Consider the following 21141-nt stretch of genomic DNA (forward strand, 5'->3'; position numbering starts at 1 on the left):
ATTTTCATGTCAGAAACATCCAGTTTAAAATGGTTTTAAATATTAAATACAGTGTGTCACCTAGACACAACAAATAGTTTGATTAATTGTTTTCAATTGCCTTACACTGAACACACAAATAAGTAAAACTTAATGGGAAAGTTTTCCTTGCATTCTAAATAGATTTTCTCCATAGTTACTTGAATTATGGGAGTAACCTCAGTTAAACTGTACATTCAGATATTGCAAACAAACTTAAAGTTTTGATCTATGAATGCAATATAAGAATATAGACTGGATCCAATAAGGTGACATCATTCTCCTCACTCCTCAACCATCAAAATAACAAATGGAAACTTAAAAAGTGTTAAAGTATTACTAAATAACTTTCAGCAGTCCATGAATAACCCCAAAGTGTTAATTATTACTGTAGTAAAATATGGATATCTATATTACATTTACATTTATAGTATCTCTCTCTCTCTCTCTCTCTCTCTCTCTCTCTCTATATATATATATATATATATATATATATATATATATATATATATATATATATATATATATATATATACAGCATGTCAAACCAAATTTTATTCAGACACCTTCAACATTTCTCACATTATCACTTTACTTACTATAGTTTAGAAAATGCTAATAAAATATGACAAGAACCCAGAGTTAAACTGTCAGAACAAATTTATCTTGATAGAAAATGTCAGATAACTTTGATAGAAATGCTTGTAATGGACTACAATCAACCAAAAATTATTCAGCTGTTAAATCTATGTACACAATTAGATAATACCAATTTAGGTCAATTAATTACCAAGCAATGCTTAATTTTGTTTAGTCTGTGATGTAAAAAGTCTGCATCAGCAATTAAAGAAAAAATCAATGTAAAAAAAAAAAAAAAAACACTTCTTAAGATCCGAAATTTTCACATGCATTTTTCCTCATTTTCGTATTCATCCTTTCCTATCAAAATGCAAGCTATGCAGAAAATTGTACCTGATCTGAATTTTTTATGATGGACGAAAATTTCGGAGGCAGTGTGTTTTTCAACGTGTTTAAATTTCAAACGGAAATTTCAGACTCAGTGTGCAAAGACTTTTAGTGTTAACATACGTGTATGCTGCATGGATGAAAAAATTCTCCTAATTATTTGGAAGACAAATGGAAATTTCAAAGTGCTTTTAATCATTTTGACAGATAACAAATCATATTTCCATGCTTTCCTATAAAAACCGCTGATAAGGGAAAATTAGAAAATGATGTTTTAAAGCATTCATGTGAAAACAAGCCAGGAAAAAGACATGACTGTCGATTTGTGAAGAAAATTAGATATTCTCACTGCATTCCAGTCATTTATTCGAGGCATATGTTCATTAAATCGGGAGAATACAGGATCTGTTATGTTTTCCCTATTCTTTTACAGCAAATTAGTAAAAATAAGGAGGAACTGAACAGAGCAGACTGAAACGATATTCTTGTGAATATCGTGTATATGTCACATTAAAATACCAGGCATTACAATATTTTCCTGACAGATAAAAATAGAGCCTGACAGTAAAGTATGGCTTATTGAGTCAAACTGATGGATAAGGAATATTTGTAGAACTACCATTTATTTGAAATGATTTGTTTCAGTCATTTTGAGAGTTCTCTAAACTGCCAAGCATAATTTCAAGTGGACTTGTTTTGGACAAGGTGAATACTGGCATGTATCTAATTTGGATTGCTTCTACTGACAGATGAATTTGCACCAAAGTACCATTTGTTTGATTGGACACATGGGATTTAACTCAAAGGTTTAACACTAAAAGATGGGAAAGGTTTTCTCCTGCCTTGAAAGGCTCATTTGTTAGGCAATTCTAACTATGTATGATCGCATGGTTAGTTGCATTTTATTTTTTATCTTTAATATAGTAACATTTTGAAAAAGTGAAGGTGTGAGTGGTTATATGTGTGTGCGCGCTTGAGATGTGAACCGAGACAAGCACGGCAGCTCATTTAGGTGGTGCTGACAGACGCTCTTTTAATGTGAGGCCAGTAGAAGAGAGACAGGACGGACAATGGTAGAGTGAGTGACCCGTGCAGGACGGCCAGAAAGACCAGTGCAGTTAAACACTCTCTCCACAGACGTATCTGTTACCTCTGCATATGAGAACCACTCGAAGCTAACAGTCCCACAAACACCGAATGCTTCAAAGAGAATGAGAGCATATACCACACACGACATCTCACATTCAGTTTAACTTGAGATAGACTGGACCAACGGGGTTGTCCGGTGTTTCTATGAAGTATGGAGGTTAAGGAGATTAAGGACAGCCAGGAAAGATTCATTTGGGCAGCGCTCACTTACGGGAAGTTAGCGACACGTACAGCCACAGGCACACAGGACAGCTGGGCCGCCCACTTCAGCATCACATCCTGGTACACCAGCAGCATGTTGTTATGGTTACACATCAGGATGTTGGTGGAACCTTCAGAAACTGAAGACAAAGCCATAGAGAAGACAGCTGTGTATGAAGGAGGAAGTGTGTTCAGATGGTCTGTGGAGAGTCAATGCAACGGTTAAATTATAGACTGCATCCACTTCCAAACCACCAGAAGACGTCCATCTCTCACCTTCCTATAAACCAACACCCCTCTCACCAACACACACACACACATATATACTGTACACATCTCTGCTCTTTGCCCAAACACCCAATTATCTCTCTCTCTCTCTATGTAGCATACAAAGACAACAGTAATTTAACTCATGAGATTGTCTACATAATTTTGTGTGTGTGTGTATTTGTGCTTCTACAGCACACAGTTCAAACAACTTTGACAGATAATATGTAAACATTTCTTAATTGGTATTTTTGTTTTTTGTTCCAGTAAAAATATCTAGGAAAACTTTCCTATGGACAGTTCAGCCAAAAACAAATGGTTCACCCATCATTTACTCACCCTCATATCATTCCAAACCTTTTTAATTCATCTTCGGAAAACAAATGAAGATTTTTTTTACTGTAACCTGAGAGATTTCTGTCCTTCCAGGATCGGTGTCTCTGCGGAAGCTGTCTGATTCATTTGGATTACTTTCTGAAGCATCACAGTTTTTGGTGGAATGATTTTTTAATGGAGAGAAAGCAATCTCTCAGGTTTCGTCAAAATTGGCTCTTAATGGAAAAGAACAAATGAAGTTTGTTCTTGCGTGTCAAACAAGTACGGCCGGCTGAACTTCTGTTTTTTACCATTTCTGATGTCCGTATTTGACTTATATGCTGGTTAGAGTTGCACAATAAAGAGTTAAAAGATTGCAATCTCAATTCAAATACCAATGCGATCGTATCCCTAAATAACAAAGATTCAGTTATGTATATTATGCCTGTTTCCAATCGTAATGGAGCATGACCAGCTTCTATTTTGTCACTGTTCATATTAATGAATGAAAGATTCGGCCATCACTTTTACGATGTGTACACTGTGGGCAACTAACGTGGGACTAAACTGGGACTAAACATTTATCACTGAATCATTAATTCAAGAGATTCATTCACAAACGTGGGTTAAGCCAATACAGAAACAAGTCTTTTGACTCCATTCATTGTTAGTTGTTTTTTTTTTCCAGAATCATGGGATAAAAGCCCAAAACCTAAATCTATTTATCATATAGTGCTTTGATCTCTTCTTTTGCATCTTTTATATGGATATCTTTTATGATGTCTTCATGTACTTTTTGAAGCTTAAAAGATTTTGGTCACATGAACTTTCAATGGAGAAATAGAAATTGTTCATGTTTAAAAAATTTGTTTAAAGAAATCTTCATTTGCATTTTGAAAATTAGAGATGGCCAATTAAGATATTTAATTTTGGGCTGTGTGCGGCTCTTGCACAAAATACGTGCGAGCAGCTGTGAGATTCTTAATTCATTTCCATAAAATCTTTAATTTCCCTTCCCTTATGTTTACCACAGTAAAAGATGCGAAAACAGTTATAAAGTGAATGACAATAAAATAAACCTGCGAAGTTAGAGGGAGTTAGTCGATGAGGATTTGGGAAAAGGAACAATTCAATTAATGTTATTGAATTTGTGGAAATTTGTGACCAACACGCAAACCAATACAAAACTGCGTAAATGTAGGCTGGACTCGAATGGCATCCAAAAGCATGGTAACCAGCTAACCAAATATTCCTCTAATAAACAAAGATTTTATACCACACTTGTTATAACCAGGGCTTATAATTAGCAAATAAATAATTGCTGGATTCAAAACAGCAATTAAAAGCAGTGTGACAGAGACTGACGCTACGCTTTTCCGGAGCATTCAATGATGTCACTAAATGGGATGCTTTAAGGAAAATGTATAACCTATGTAAGTAATATGCTTAAAATAAAAATTATTATTTGTTTTCATTTAAAAAAATTATGCGAAATATAACAGAATTAAATAAATAAGCTAAAAGTAAGCTATAAACAAGTTCACAAAAAGGAAAAGGTGACAACGTGCATTTTGTTTGTTTTCTTTTTTTTTAAAAAGAGCACAAATCCTCTGTTTTTTATCGTGAGTGTGCAAAAATAAAAGTAAACATTTTTGCGTTTTAATTCTTACTGTAAAAATTATGTTTTTATTTATTTATTTACTTTTTTTATGCCTCGCGCACACACACGCCACATGTTCTAGAAATTCAAACTTACAACGCAGCCTGTTCATTATCAAAAATAAAATACAGTCAACCAAACATATAAAAGGTTAAACTGGTCAATTTAAATAGACAGTAGTAGACCAGTCCACTCTGCTGTTATGGCAAGGATGTTTTTGCTCATGTGAAGAGGATGATATTTTCCGTCTATATGTGAATGCATGTAAAGATGTGAGCAATAACCTTTAAATACATCTACTTGCACTCGCTCCGTCTCGTATGCACGCATGTCACGATCTTATGCACTGTAGATTACGGATTTTTTAAAACAAAAAGGCCTACTAGAATGCAAAAATTCCAAATCTGACATTTTCCAGAACAGAATCCAGCAAGATCAAATTAAGTACTGGTCATAATTCTCACCTAAAATCTTTGATGTGAGCAACAGTTTGTTTTGCAGCAGCGCCAATGGAAGCGGTTCACTGACTGCGAAACGCAGCTACATGCACCAGTTATGTTTGGGATAATATTATTTTAAATGCCATAATGTCAGTTGAAAACATTGCAATTGTGTTTTAAAATACACAACGAGCACCACGATACCATTTAAAGAGTCGCGGTCAGCGTTCTCCATGACTGGATTGAAACAGTCAACAAAGTAAAATGATCTCAAACTTACGGCGTGCTCTCTTTTTTTATCAAATGATCATAATAATCACATCTATTCACTTTATAATCCTGCTACTAGCATTTTATTCAGACTAAAACCCATTTAATTCGTGTAAGAAGGTTTTTTTTTTTGACTGGCTTATGCACATCCTGTCATGCCGTTGACTGCGTGCCACTGCAACAGACGCATTTTGCAGCATTAAGGTTAACAATTAAACAATTTATTGATCATTAATTTAAACAAAATCCCTTGAAATTTGAAAATGTAAAATTGACATCCCTTGTCTGAATGAAAATGCTAATTGTAGTAGAGCTGAAACAACGAATCGATTTAATCGATAAAAATCGATTATTAAAATAGTTGTCAACTAATTTAGTCATCGATTCGTTGGTAAATAACTTTTATTTGCCGTAAACGGCTCATTTCGTGCATATTTCAAATCTGCGGTGACCAAAGTGTGGCAGTAATGAGCCACCGGAGGTTTTACTCAGCCAGTACAGCAGGAGAAGTTGCGAATAGCCAATAGCTGGCCTCGTTTATGTCACGTGCTTCCCGAACAGCGTCTCTGCAGCATTTAGCGGGATGTGGGAGAACTTTACTTTGAGCCTTCAAAAAAGAAGAGTAACCTGTAAACTCTGCACTACTGAACTGTTTAAGGGGACGTTCACATATCGCGTCTTTTGCGCGCTCAAGTTCGTTATTTCCAACACCGCACCGCATCGAGTTAAAAACATCTCAACTTTTCAGAATGCTGCAAGCGCATCGCGGGTCATGTGACAAGAACTAACCAATCAGCTTCATCCTTTCCCGTAACAACGTTAAAAGCTCAGTCAAGATGAAAGGAACAGCTGATCATAGTTGTATATGGATTTCCATTTTGAAATAAATTTAGTAGCAGAGCTACTGCAAGCGATTTTTTGAGCTGCAAATCCATTTATCCTTTGCTGAAATGTCCGCGTCTTCAAGGAGAGAGCACGTCATGGTTGCTTATCAAAGGCAGACGCCTCAGGGGCGCTTCTGCGCGAGCGCTTTGGAAAGGAGGAGAAAGCGGTGCGCCTAGCGTTTTTCCACGCGTTTTTAGGCGCGATTTGTGAACGGCCCCTAAGACTTTCATTTGTGCAGATTCTCCAGTAAAATGTTGTTTGCAAATGTTTAGTCGTAAAAGCGGATAACATTGCTTTTTAACAGTTAACATTAAAAGCTTTACAAACATGTTCTGTGATCAGTTTGTAGTTTACCAGTTCAAAATTCAGTCGTGCAGCCTAATTATGACTGAATGTTAAATGTTTAAAGATATTTGAAATGCACTTTTTTTCTAAGTATTCACTGCTCTTTTTCACACAGCAGGTTTTTTGTGTGTGACTGTCCAATTTTTTTTTCTGGACAACCTGATGGATTTTACTTTAAATTGTGTGTTCCATTCAGGTTTCATGCCACTGGCACTTTATTCGAAGGATTGTTTACAATTTCTCAGCAAAAGCTATAAAGCTGTTTCCCAGTAAATAATACAATACAATGCACTGCAATTTTATTCTGTTTTATCCTTATTCTTTGTGAAAATATGTTCTAAAAGGTTCCTTAATAAGCTTTGTTCGGGATGTTAAACTACTTTAGGAGGTCTAAGGACTGCCATGGTGAAAACATTATTTTAAATCTCCTTGTGAAATTTGCTAGAGTATGGGTCAGTGTTCTGATTGCAGAAGAGTTCGACAAAGGATTACTAACACAATAACACAACTCCAGGTATATTTTTGATTAGGATATAACAGTGCAAAATGGTTAAAATCTCTTAAAAATCTATGCTGAAGGATAAAGACCATTTATTAATAATTTACTTGGGGAAAAAATGGAAAAAACTAAAATATAAGTACATAAACCGATTAATCGTAAAAATAATCGACAGATTAATCGATTATCAAAATAATCGTTAGTTGCAGCCCTAAATTGTAGAATAAAATAAAATGTCAAATGCTTTGGAGCGGTAAAATAGCTGTTTCCCCAGCTGTAAACAAAGCAGCAGTGCACTCACAAAAGCTGAAAAAGGAAATGAAAATAAGATCAATCGACCAATCACAGCAGACTAATGTCACACAATGGAGGAGTTTGGAAAAATTAATCGTTGAGGGAATCGTTTGGGAGTCATTGATCTAAAAAGGTAAAAAATAAATGCATATTATAAGACAATGAAAGTGTTTTTTTGACCTAGAATGCATCTCAACCTGTTGTTGGGGACTCCTAAAACCAAAATATGAACCTTTCATAACCCATAATAGGGGCACTTTAAATTAAGCATACATTTTTCTTACTCCATTGGTAAATAATTTTTCTTGCTTTAAGCATAAACAGGAAGTTTCCATGTGCTACAGAAGTCTAAACAGCACAGCATGAAGAGTTAAAGGCAGTATGGGTCACCTGATCCGTAGGGCAAGAAACAACTGGGATTGAACTCCAGTTTCTTCATGAAGCGGATCTGACCATTATCCTTGAGACAAAAGAAATTTCTCTCCCCCAGAACAAAGATGGACGACATCGCTGATGATGTGTTGGGAACACAGATATCTAAAGCCTCTTCTCCTAACACCAGTGTCCAGTCAGCCTGAGGACAAACATACACACAGTCATATCCAAAGTGAAATATCCCCACTGGAAACAGTAGCACTTTCAATCAGAAGGAAACGCACCGTCAGTCTCTTCCCTGAGCTCTTGCTCTGCTGATCAGAGTCTTGTCTGGTGTCTGCATCTGTGGCTACAGCCAGTGTCTCATACCTGCGTTTAAAAGAGATGTTCATTGCACCAATTATCAAAAAATGGAGACATTGGGGATTGCTCAATGATTCGATATTCACTTCATCATGACACTGATGCACTGAAGGTTTCTTGTACCACAAGCAATCATAGTTTAGTTTTTCATGACCATTTCCCATTACTTTAACGTGACTTTTTCAAAAGAAAAGATCACATAAAATAAAATCATACAAAAGTGACACAATCTGTTGAAACTATAAAACATTTTTGTAATTAATTATTTATTTTTAAACCATTATTATTATTACTTCTTTTTTTTATTCAGACATGTCCAATGATTTGCTGAAGGGTTGCAAAGGTTGAAAAGCCTTATATAAAACAAACGTAAAACAAAACCATTCATATAATATTTAGTTTGACTCCATGAAGTCGATGATGGACCTCCTGGATGGAGTTTCTAGGTGAGTTTAATACCCTATTCTTGGAAAGTGTTTTGTTTCAAAAGAACAAGAAAATCCTGTTTTGAATTTGCAATATGACCCCAAATGTCTACTGAATTCCTCTAGGAATGTTGGGTGGGTTTGGGCAAACGTTTATAGCAATGAGACACAGCAGTGATTATTCAGCTTTGAGAGCATGTTCGGTACTGGTGTTTAGAGTGTGTGTGTGTGTGTGTGTGTACGCACATGTCTGTAACAGATCAAACGCTGCATTCAGAAATCACTGACAGTCCTCCAAAGCTATCAGCAGGTCATGAGGAGTATTATGAGAACCAAAGGCTCTGCTGTCTCACCTCAGCTCAGATCTCCATTTTCAATAGCTTTAGCAAGATTGTGAAGAAAGATCATATTTCCTTCTTAAAGGTTTGCCTAAAATGAAAATTCTATCATCATTTTAACTTTATGTCGTTCCAAACCCAAATGCGTTTCATTCATCTTCAGCACACAACTGAAGATATCTTTAATGAAAGCCGAGAGATTTCTGTACCTCTAGTGAAAGTCCATTCACCCAAAACTTTGTTGTTCCAAAGAACATTGTAAACATAATCAATGTGTCTGAAGAAACACGATCACTTGATATAACGAACAGATTTAAGTTAACCATTTTTCATATATAGAACACTGCACAACCACATCAAATACGGTAATCTGAAACTGTACAGTCATGGCCAAAAGTTTTGAGAATTACATAAATATTGGAAATTGGAAAAGTTGCTGCTTAAGTTTTTATAATAGCAATTTGCATATACTCCAGAATGTTATGAAGAGTGATCAGATTAATTGCATAGTCCTTCTTTGCCATGAAAATTAACTTAATCCCAAAAAAACCTTTCCACTGCATTTCATTGCTGTCATTAAAGGACCTGCTGAGATCATTTCAGTAATCATCTTGTTAACTCAGGTGAGAATGTTGACGAGCTCAAGGCTGGAGATCATTATGTCAGGCTGATTGGGTTAGAATGGCAGACTTGACATGTTAAAAGGAGGGTGATGCTTGAAATCATTGTTCTTCCATTGTTAACCATGGTGACCTGCAAATAAACGCGTGCAGCCATCATTGCGTTGCATAAAATTGGCTTCACAGGCAAGGATATTGTGACTACTAAGATTGTACCTAAATCAACAATTTATAGGATCATCAAGAACTTCAAGGAAAGAGGTTCAATTCTTGTAAAGAAGGCTTCAGGGCATCCAAGAAAGTCCAGCAAGCGCCAGGATCGTCTCCTAAAGAGGATACAGCTGCGGGATCGGAGTGCCACCAGTGCAGAGCTTGCTCAGGAATGGCAGCAGGCAGGTGTGAGCGCATCTGCACGCACAGTGAGGCCAAGACTTTTGGAAGATGGCCTGGTGTCAAGAAGGGCAGCAAAGAAGCCACTTCTCTCCTAAAAAAACATCAGGGACAGATTGATCTCCTGCAGAAAGTATAGTGAATGGACTGCTGAGGACTGGGGCAAAGTCATATTCTCCGATGAAGCCCCTTTCCGATTGTTTGGGGCATCTGGAAAAAGGCTTGTCAGGAGAAGAAAAGGTGAGCGCTACCATCAGTCCTGTATCATGCCAACAGTAAAGCATCCTGACACCATTCATGTGTGGGGTTGCTTCCCATCCAAGTGAGTGGGCTCACTCACAATTCTGCCAAAAAACACAGCCATGAATAAAGAATGGTACCAAAACACCCTCCAACAGCAACTTCTTCCAACAATCCAACAACAGTTTGGTGAAGAACAATGCATTTTCCAGCACGATGGAGCACCGTGCCATAAGGCAAAAGTGATAACTAAGTGGCTCAGGGACCAGAATGTTGAAATTTTGGGTCCATGGCCTGGAAACTCCCCAGATCTTAATCCCATTGAGAACTTGTGGTCAATCCTCAAGAGGCGGGTGGACAAACAAAAACCCACTAATTCTGACAAACTCAAAGAAGTGATTATGAAAGAATGGGTTGCTATCAGTCAGGATTTGGCCCAGAAGTTGATTGAGAGCATGCCCAGTCGAATTGCAGAGTTCCTGAAAAAGAAGGGCCAACACTGCAAATACTGACTCTTTGCATAAATGTCATGTAATTGTCGATAAAAGCCTTTGAAACTTATGAAGTGCTTGTAATTATATTTCAGTACATCACAGAAACAACTGAAACAAAGATCTAAAAGCAGTTTAGCAGCAAACTTTTTGAAAACTAATATTTATGTAATTCTCAAAACTTTTGGCACGACTGTCTGACATGCAAGAGCCAATGTAATATGGCTCATAAAGTCATATTTATAGATATGACCAAGGAATACTAAAAAAGTAAATGTACAGAATACCCACATATCCTGTACGTTTAATTAGAATGAGTGTCCGTATGGAAGGATATGGCCAGTGACTGTATAGATTATTGGTCAGGGAGTGATTGGTCTTACCTGTAGCACTCCACCTGCCGTGTGGAGGAGACCGTGATGAAGGAGTCCGTGCGGATGCAGTAGCTCAGTGGGCCGGGCAACAGGAAGCCAGGCAGGAAGCGACCAAAAGCATACGTTTCCTGCTCAAAAAACATCAGCATCCCATCCATGGACTGGATACAGATGAAATGATGACCTGCATAACAGCACAGGAAATATTCAGTTGAGACATCAGAACAGAAGGACATGTTCAATAGTATTATGCAGCTTTGTTGTGCAGCTATAAAAACATGAGCCAGATTGCATAGCCCAGATTTTCACACCAATGTAAAATAGTTATATTTATCATTAAACACTTCTTCCTCCTAACTAATATAGAGTAGGTTGCTCATGGTTCTGAATAATTTAGCAAATTAATTCATGCAGAATGTGCGTTAATTTTGTTTGTCTACATTTTGCAATGGCTTCGAAGCAGCTCATCAAGACAGAATTCAGAGTCAGAACTGTCCTTTTGATAATAAGAAAGAAACATCCAAGAGAATAGCCACGGCCCAAGCTAACATAAAACCAGTGCTTATTTGTCTACCAAGTTTGTCAAATGTTAGCCTTAGCCAAACTTAGCCTCTATATTAAGAGTTTGACCAATTAGCAGTAAGCCAAAAAGAAATCAGTATCACTTTTGGATTTAACTTAGACTAATCTATGCTTTTATGTAACTGTTATGAAATTTATTCACTCTCATCTGTATTAGAAGTCAAACTACAGTGTGTTATAAAGATGGTTAAATGATTAGATGTGTATGAAGTCCCATTAATATAGGTCAGTTTACACATCATCCCTACATTTTTATTTTTACAAGTATTGCTGCTATCTACTTGAATGGGATAGAGACCAATATCTGCAGCCACCCTTTTAGGTAACACAATTTATTGTTATAATATTTCAGTTTTGTCTTCTCTCTTTTATACTCTCATGTCCAAATGAAATGAGACGAATGGTTGATGAACTCTATCATCGAGACTGTGCTGCCCTCGTGTGCTTGATAAGAGAACTGCTCCTACTGTAAGTCTAAAATCCTATTAAACGAACACGTGCTACTTTTTTATTTATAGTGGGTCAACTTTAATCGGCTTTCATCACACAAACAAAAGAAATCTCAGTTTCCAGAATTTACAAGCAGATGTTCATTGAGAATGGAGTGAGCATTAGGTTTCAACTATTTATTTTGAGAGTGATGTGAATGAGAATTAACGCATGAGAAACATTCTATTTGTTATTACATTAACATGAATCTTAGTTAACCTTCATTTCAACATTTATAAATACATTATGATCTGCAAAAAAAGTATCTGTATGAAGAATTTAACGGAATTAGCTTCCACTGTTATGCTGATGATACTCAGCTATATATCTCAACAAGACTAGATTCAACTACTAAATTATCTAAGCTAACAGAGTGTGTTAAAAATGTAAAAGATTGGATGACCAATAATTTTCTCCTATTAAATTCGGATAAGACAGAGATATTAATTATTGGACCAAAAGACAGTACACAGAATCTTGTAGATTACAATTTGCAACTAGATGGATGTACTGTTACTTCCTCTACAGTCAAAAATCTGGGTGTTATATTAGACAGCAACTTGTCTTTTGAAAATCATATTTCCCATGTTACAAAAACTGCATTCTTCCATCTTAGAAACATGTTGTCTGTTTCTGATGCAGAAAAGCTAGTTCATGCATTCATGACCTCTAGACTGGACTATTGTAATGCACTTCTAGGTGGTTGTCCTGCTTCTTCAACAAGCTACAGGTAGTCCAAAATGCAGCAGCTAGAGTCCTTACCAGGTCAAGAAAATATGATCATATTACCCCAATTTTGCAGTCTGTGCACTGGCTACCTATTAAGTTCCGTATCAGTTACAAATTATCATTACTTACTTATAAGACCCTAAATGGTTTAGCTCCTGCGTACCTAACTAGCCTTCTACCACGCTACAACCCATCACGCACCCTAAGGTCACAAAACGCTGGACTTTTGGTAGTTCCTAGGATAGCAAAGTCCACTAAAGGAGGTAGAGCTTTCTCACATTTGGCTCCCAAACTCTGGAATAGCCTTCCTGATAATGTTCGGGGTTCAGACACACTCTCTCTGTTTAAATCTAGATTAAAAGCGCATCTCTTTTGCCAAGCATTCGAATAATGTATCTCTTAAATTGTGAGTGTAGTTGCATCTGATCAAATGTGCATTCTTATTCTTTAGCTTGGGTTAAACTAATTAATTTTACTTTGTTGGAACAGCAGCTATGCTAATGATGTCTCTATTTGTTTCTATGTTTTGCCACGGGATTTACACAAGCTCCAGTCTGGATCCAGAACACCTGAGAAGAGATGATGCTGACCCTCAGAGGACCCCAGATGATGCTAACCCTGAATCAACAAACAGAACTAACAAATATTGCTACAAGTGTGACTGCATCATATAATAATTGCTGCTAATAATGTTCATCGTCTGGCTGACTACGTCTTGTATTAATTTTTCTGAAAACATATGCGCACAAACTGACAGTCACCACTTATAAGCTACTACTAAATATTGTAGAAACGTAATTTTTGTCAACAAAAGTTGCTTTGTAATGATTTGTATTGTAAAAAGCGCTATACAAATAAACTTGAATTGAACATTATAAAAATCTAAAGTTGTACCATAACATCAATGAACCTAAGCTAACATGAACGACTGAACTGTTGTATTTTTATTAACCAGTGTTAATAAAGAATAATAAATACTGTAACAATTGTACTGCTCATTGTTACTCTGTTGATTAATATCAGCTAATGCCACCATACTGTAAAGTGCGACTTAAAAGGGTTTTGAGAGACCTAAACTATTCCATCACACTCATTTTTCTCACAGAAAGAAAACAATATGTAGCTAAATTCAACCCTATTGCCCACTGATAAATTTAGAATGAGATGTTAATATTATGTGTGGAATATTAATAATAACAATTACCTGTGACACCCCCGAAGGGACCATACGTCATGTTGCAAGCTGTTCTCTGCAGGTTGTGTTCATACACCAGTCGCAGCTGATACTGGTCACCATGTTCAACATTCCCAGCAGTACCTGAGAAAACCCACACCAGAAAACACCACAACTGAAAGAGCACGTGCATTTGGTGCACAACATATGACAGATTGACAATTATTTTTAGCTCAGACTGACTTTTTATGTTTAACTGCACTTCTCGACGGGTTGTCAATAAATAAATACAATAAATTCAGTTTTTAAGAATGGATTCCTGCAATTCTGTCCAAATTGTGGAAATCATAGGGCTTTAAAATTGATTTACTGTATGTACTCCATGGCTATGGGTTGCTGACTCCAGATCCTACTTTGGGAACCCCTGGTCTAAAATTATAATATCAGTCTAAAGCCAATAAAGAAAGAATAAAAATAACCACTGCATGAGTATAGTTCTGTTTAAGAGGTAACAGTTTTTCAGAATAAAAACTGATATGCAAAGATTCATGGCAGGGATTGAAAGGAAGAATCTGTGGAAAACTGACCTGACACAACATAGACAGACAGCTTCCTGGGGTGAAGCACTGCCAGATGGAGCAGCTCTGAACAACTACAACACATGACAAAGAAAGAACAAGGAGAAAAGGGAGTTTCTAAATATTGTGAGATGCTGCTTTTAGGTTAAGCATCAGACAGTGACCAGGAGTCAATAGAACGATAAATGTCTTTTATCAGACCTCTCTGCTGTGATCATCACTGCAAGCGCATTATATTCAATGACTGATGTTGAAAAAAACAACTTAATGGATACCATGGTATTTCAACCACTCTTTCATGTGGCAGATCCTTTAGAAACAAAATAAATTAGCAATAATGAAAAGTATACTTCTATATCTCAACATTCTAGAAGTACTGTGGTATAAGCTACTATATCAGGTATTATTAGCACGGTACTTCGATACACACAGCCCCAAAGCTTCCTGTAGAGTTTCAAGAAGTTAGTTCTATCATATTAAAAGTATTTTGTATTGAAACCTGGCAACAGATTTCTAAAGGCCTAACCAGCAACTACACTGTACAACTAACACTGAAGATAATTCTGTTGTTAATTGTTTGATAATATTTGAGTAATGACTTTTTATGAACTTATCGATTATTTACAAATGATAAAAACTTTTCAATCAGAATCGGAAGTAACAGTTTCTTTCTGTCTCACTGCATTTGTGGCTCATAACGTCACAATCAGCAAACATAATATACAGATAGTATAAGAGAACATAACAGTTATAATTATAATAAACGTAGTAGCTTTATAACTGGTTATGTGTGTTTGGAATAAAGACCACAGAAGCCCTGGGCTGCACTTACAAAATAGAAAATGTCAGTGAAGTATCAGTGAAATTGATAACTCTTAGAAAAATAATTTTTGGACTAAACGCCTGATTTGTGTGATTTTCTAGACATACATAACCTAAATTAAATAAATACATCAACTAAAGCAAGAGGAGGGTAACAGAGGATTTAGCGGAAACAAATGTTGGTTTCTAAAGTTTTTGTCTGTTTTTGTTTCCCAAAGAATATGGGATTTGTGCCTTTATTGCTTAAATCAAATAATAGGACAACAACTGTATCCTCTTCATGGAAAGGGCCATACAAATATGATTCGTGTTGATAATTGGTATATGTGGCAGCTTGATAAAATAGCTGATTATGATTTTGTAGAGATGTGTTTGAGTTGGTAGTGATGTGAATGGCTGAAACACAGCACATGTGAGACTTACGACACAAACTTCCCCATCTCCACTTGAATGATGGGGTCGGGCAACTGAACCTCCAGCAGCTGGGTGTCAGCTTCCATCGGCTCCTCTGGTTTAGCAGGGTGAGGTGAGAAAATGCGTAACATCCCCATAAAGCTGCCCACTACAATCTTATCTGGTTTAGAGAATGAGACAAAGAGAGACTGTTAACAGCTTCATTTAGAGAACAGAGTCTGGTTCAACATCAGTATACTGAACATTACAGTATACTGCATCTAATTCTTTTAATTTGGACTTTTTTTCTTTACAGATAATGAATAAAGTTGAACTGTGCCACTGGAGCATCCTTAGGTAGCTCCGCCCCTTTTTAGCACTGCGCTTGTATTTCCACAGTGTGAATAGAGGTCGAACTAATTTATTAATGAACCGCTCGTTTAAAAATCTTCCCAGTCATAACAAAAACAAAAATCTCTCAGTAGACAAAAATTCATGACTGTTTCCCAAATTCGTAGCACATTTCTGTAGTTTGAACCATGCTGATTAAACATTATTGGACAGTCTTTAATGACGTAATGCCTAAGTGCTAAAGTAATAACTTCTGCTAAATAAATCACTTCAAGATCACAAATAATTATAGTTTATTAACATGGAACAAAAAAAAGCCATTTTTATCACGTTAACCAATCAATGAACTATGTTGGTAACAACAAAACTTTTGGGAAACACACCCCAATCCTAAAGGAGTGGTTCACTTCCAGAACAAAAAATTACAGATAATGTCGTCACCCCCTTGTCATCCATCCATTATGTTTTTCTTTCTTCAGCCGTAAAGAAATTAGGTTTTTTGAGGAAAACATTTCAGGATTTCTCTATATATAATGGACTTCTATGGTGCCCCTGAGTTTGAACTTCCAAAATGCAGTTTAAATGCAGCTTCAAATGGCTGTAAATGATCCCAGCTGAGGAAGAAGGGTCTTATCAAGTGAAACGATCGATTATTTTCTTAAAAATAAAAAAATAAGGTAGGGTAGGTCTAAAAAGTCCCATCTCATTTTCTCCTCCAACTTCAAAATCATCCTACATCGCTGCACAAGTACTGACTCAGTGTTTACAAAGTGAATATGCAAAGAAGATCAAAGTGCCCAAATGGCACAAAAACGACGTAGGGTGATTTTGAAGTTGGAGGAGAAAATGATATGGGAGTTTTTCAATATGAACCGGAAAAAAAAATCACACAGAGCTAGACAAATATGAGCATTTTTTTTTAAATACATAAAATAAGCAATCATTTCACTTGATAAGACCCATCTTCCTTGGCTGGGGTCGTTTAAAGCCCTCTGAAGCTGCATTTAAACTGCATTTTGGAAGTTCAGACTCAGGGGCACCATAAAGAAATCCTGAAATGGTTCGCTCAAAAAACCTAATTTCTTTACAACTGAAGAAAGAAAGACGTGAACATCTTGGATGACAAGGGGGTGACTACATTATCTGTACATTTTTGTTCTGGAAGTGAACTAGTCCTTGAAGTACTTTAACTCACCATATCCACTTGCACTGTTATCCACATCCCCAACACACAGACATCCCTGGTCAAACTCCTCACCCTCACCCAGCACTGAAGCCCACCAATCACGAGCCTTAAATAAAGACATCCTGTAAAGACACAAGAGTGTTATTTAATTACATATTAGAACCAAACATCTGCCAAACACTTTCAAATCCTTGAGAGCTGTGAAAAGTAATTGACCCACGTCTGATTTTCTGCATTTTTTCACAGCATGTCATCACTTTAAAGAGCATTTAAGAAATAATTATATCCAGTGCCCCTGTGTGAAACAGTTAACTGGGCATACCCCAACAGCATCAATAATCACAACCAAACAATTTCCTGTAGGAACACATTTATGGGTTTTACACACTTTGGAACAATTTTAGCTCAATCTTTCTTGCAGAACTGCTTCAGTGACATTAATAGGCTTTCAGGTATGAACTGCACATTTAAGGTCCTGTACAGTTTGGTGCTTGATGCTGACTGAGCCACTGGGTCTGCCGGACATATAACTGAGTGTAGAACATGAGCGATGGGTCACATGACTGAAGACTTCACTGGCTGCAGCTCAAGCGGCTTTCCTGACTGCTTAACAGAGCTAATCCACACACACACACCAGATACACAGAGAACAGGACACGCAAGGAAGTAGACCAGTCCAAAAAGACGGACAGATTTCTGTGCATAGACATGTATCAAAGTTTCAGCACAAAAAATACTGAAGAGCGTTATCTAAACAACATATGATGGGAGCCTCATAAACGGATTAGTCCAATTTATAAATATTAACATTAAATATGACCTTTAACAAGAGGCTCTAGAAAAGCAATGACTATAACATCTAGTTAATGTGCAGGAACGTCAAAAGCACACTTGAAGATCATTCAGAGCAACCTATTAACAGTCTGTCGACTTCATACGACACGAGATACTTTACATTCGTGCAAAGTAAGATAGCAGGTAATGGGAAAATAAATCATATTTACAGTGAATGACAGAATGCTCTACTAAATCCGCTAACGTTACTCAGATTTGTTTGTTCTTCGCTTGCTTGCACAAACTGCCCCATTCTCATTACTATTTCGTACAAACTGACGCTGATCGTATTGGTACAGGTATAAATATATAAAGTTATTATGTTCTACCTGGATGCAGTGATATTTTCTTCAGTAATGTGTGGTAAAACAAGACAGCTCAAGACATCCCAGCTTCTCACACTCGACCTGCTGCTGTTGTCATGGTGCTGACGCCGACTCTGAAGCCGAAACTGAGTGGCGTCACAGCGTGTTATCAAAATAAAAGTCCTGGATCCTTCCTCACTCCCTAGAGAGCAAGTCAGTTTGTGAATTCACACCGGTTATTTAGTAGCATGAAAAACTAAACTATTATTTAAACTGGGAATAAAATATATAAAGAAAGCTAGCAAAGAAAATGATTTATTGCTAGGAGTCATGTAACGTTACTTTCACAAAACTCCCGATAAATTCAGGGAAGCTGTTTACACTGTCAAGACGCCAGGGTAGGGTTGCACCAGCCGTTCGTAAGTTCTACTTAAACTGGAACGTAAAGTCCAAACTAGAGGCTTAGTAACTACTAGCTAGTTTATAACTAACTCTGTACTTTATTCGGTTGCACCATTTATTCTTAAGGCAGAACGTAGCTAGTAGGTCGTAAGCTCTCCGTAAAGTAATGCGTTGTCGCATAGAATGACGTCTATTTTTCTTAACCCAATCACAAGCCTTCTAATAGGTAAATAGGAAATAGTCTGAACAGCGCGTAATTTGAAACTCATTCTTGACTGGCCTAAACTGAAAGTTAAAAAAGACATTAAAGCACACGTTATCGAACTCAAAACATTACACTTTTAATTGAAAATATCTATCCCACACATGGAGGAGAAAAGAAACAGGAAGAAAAATTTCAGTCATGAAGAAATTCTTATTTTAATTAATGGATACAAAGAAAACAAAACAGTCCTTGAAAGCAAATTAAACTCATCTGTCACAAACCGGAAAAAAGGTGAGATTTGGCAGGACATAACAAACAAAATAAATGCAACACACGTAGTTATTCATGTGGCGACACAAGGCTAGTGACACCCTGCGGATCACTCTACATACTGTAGATTTATGAATCTGTATGCAATCGCCGATTACATTTTGCATTGATCCAGTTGCAAAAAAACGTAAGGCGACACACACTTGAAGGCTTGGGGAGAGAGCGCCGTTTCTGTCTGTCTCGCAGTAGGGGTAAAATCTTTGCGTGGCAGGGGCAGCTGCCACTGAGACCTGTCACTCGACCCGTCACCGCTAGTGGCAGCTGCCACTCGACCTATCACCGCTATGTGCGCCTGTCACTCAACCTGCCACTGCTGTCACTCGATCTGTCACTGCTATACTCGCCTGTCACTCGACCGGTCACGGCTATACGCGCCTGTCACTCGATCCGTCACTGCTATCTGCGCCTGTCACTCGATCCGTAACTGCTATATGCGCCTGTCACTCGACCCGTCACTGCTATACGCGCCTGTCACTCGACCCGTCACTGCTATACGCGCCTGTCACTCGATCCGTCACTGCTATATGCGCCTGTCACTCGACCCGTCACGGCTATAGGCGCCTGTCACTCGACCCGTCACTGCTATACGCGCCTGTCACTCGACCCGTCACTGCTATACGCGCCTGTCACTCGACCCGTCACTGCTACGCGCCTGTCACTCGACCCGTCACTGCTATACGCGCCTGTCACTCGACCCGTCACTGCTATACGCGCCTGTCACTCGACCCGTCACTGCTATACGCGCCTGTCACTCGACCGGTCACTGCTATACGCGCCTGTCACTCGACCGGTCACTGCTATACGCGCCTGTCACTCGACCCGTCACTGCTATACGCGCCTGTCACTCGACCGGTCACTGCTATACGCGCCTGTCACTCGACCCGTCACTGCTATACGCGCCTGTCACTCGACCCGTCACTGCTATACGCAACTGCCCCGCGACCTGCAACAGATAAACGCACCTGGCACTGGAACTGTCACTGCTGAATTCATCTGCCTTGCGCCTCTCTTACCACCGTATACCTGTCACGTAACCCGTTATAGTTATATTTTCATTTACAGTACTGGTCAAAAGTTTACACGCATTGCTATTTGTAATGTTTTTAAAATAAGTATTTTATGCCCATTAAGCATGCATGCAATAAAAAATTCAAAGAAAAAAAAACAGTACTATTGTCAAATATTATTACAATTTAAAATAATGGTTAGTGTAATAATGGGTTTATAGGTTTATATATATATATACATACACACACACACACACACACACACACACACACATAATACACTTTAAAGTGTAATTTATTACTGTGATCCAAGTCGAATTTTCAGCATCATTACTCCAGTCTTCAGTGTCACATGATCCTTCAGGAATCAATAAGCTGATTTATTATTAATGTTGAAAAATGTTGTGCTGCTTAACATAAATCAATTTGTCAGGATTCTTTTAATAAATAAAAAGTAAAAAATTACAGCATTTATTTAAAACGGAACTATTTTGTAACAATATACACTACTGTTCAAAAGTTGGGGTCAGTAATTTTTCCTTTATTTTTCTGAAAGAAAGTAATACCTTTATGCAGCAAAGATGTTTTAAATTGAGGAAAAGTGACAGTTAACACTTACATTGTTAGAAAAGATTTATATTTTGTATAAACGCTCTTCTTTTTAACTTTCTATTAATAATTAAATCCTGAAAAAGTACTACTACTATACTATAGGCTAGCCAACTACTTCGATCTGCTATTGTGTATACATACTTAAGGAATTTGCTACAATAAAAAAAGCAGTAAGGCCTTCTGGCAATATCCAATTAGCATACATATTCAAAGCTGA

At 37.3% G+C, this 21141-nt stretch overlaps 1 protein-coding gene across 1 annotated transcript in view; it reads right to left on the bottom strand.

Moving 5' to 3' along the window:
- Nucleotides 1-18543, bottom strand: part of LOC132158058 (protein PTHB1-like) — a 126262-nt gene extending 107719 nt beyond the window's left edge. The window contains exons 1-9 of the mRNA XM_059567311.1: nt 18393-18543; nt 17239-17351; nt 15723-15873; nt 14487-14551; nt 13930-14043; nt 10935-11109; nt 7969-8053; nt 7700-7883; nt 2345-2474 (exon numbers count right to left, since the gene is read on the bottom strand). Of these exons, the coding sequence (XP_059423294.1) occupies nt 2345-2474; nt 7700-7883; nt 7969-8053; nt 10935-11109; nt 13930-14043; nt 14487-14551; nt 15723-15873; nt 17239-17350 (1016 nt within the window). The 5' untranslated portion in view covers nt 17351; nt 18393-18543. The remainder of the gene's footprint in view (nt 1-2344; nt 2475-7699; nt 7884-7968; nt 8054-10934; nt 11110-13929; nt 14044-14486; nt 14552-15722; nt 15874-17238; nt 17352-18392) is intronic.
- Nucleotides 18544-21141: the final 2598 nt, after the last annotated feature.

The sequence above is a fragment of the Carassius carassius genome, chromosome 15 (assembly GCF_963082965.1).
Source record: "Carassius carassius chromosome 15, fCarCar2.1, whole genome shotgun sequence".
Taxonomy (NCBI): Eukaryota; Metazoa; Chordata; class Actinopteri; order Cypriniformes; family Cyprinidae; genus Carassius; species Carassius carassius.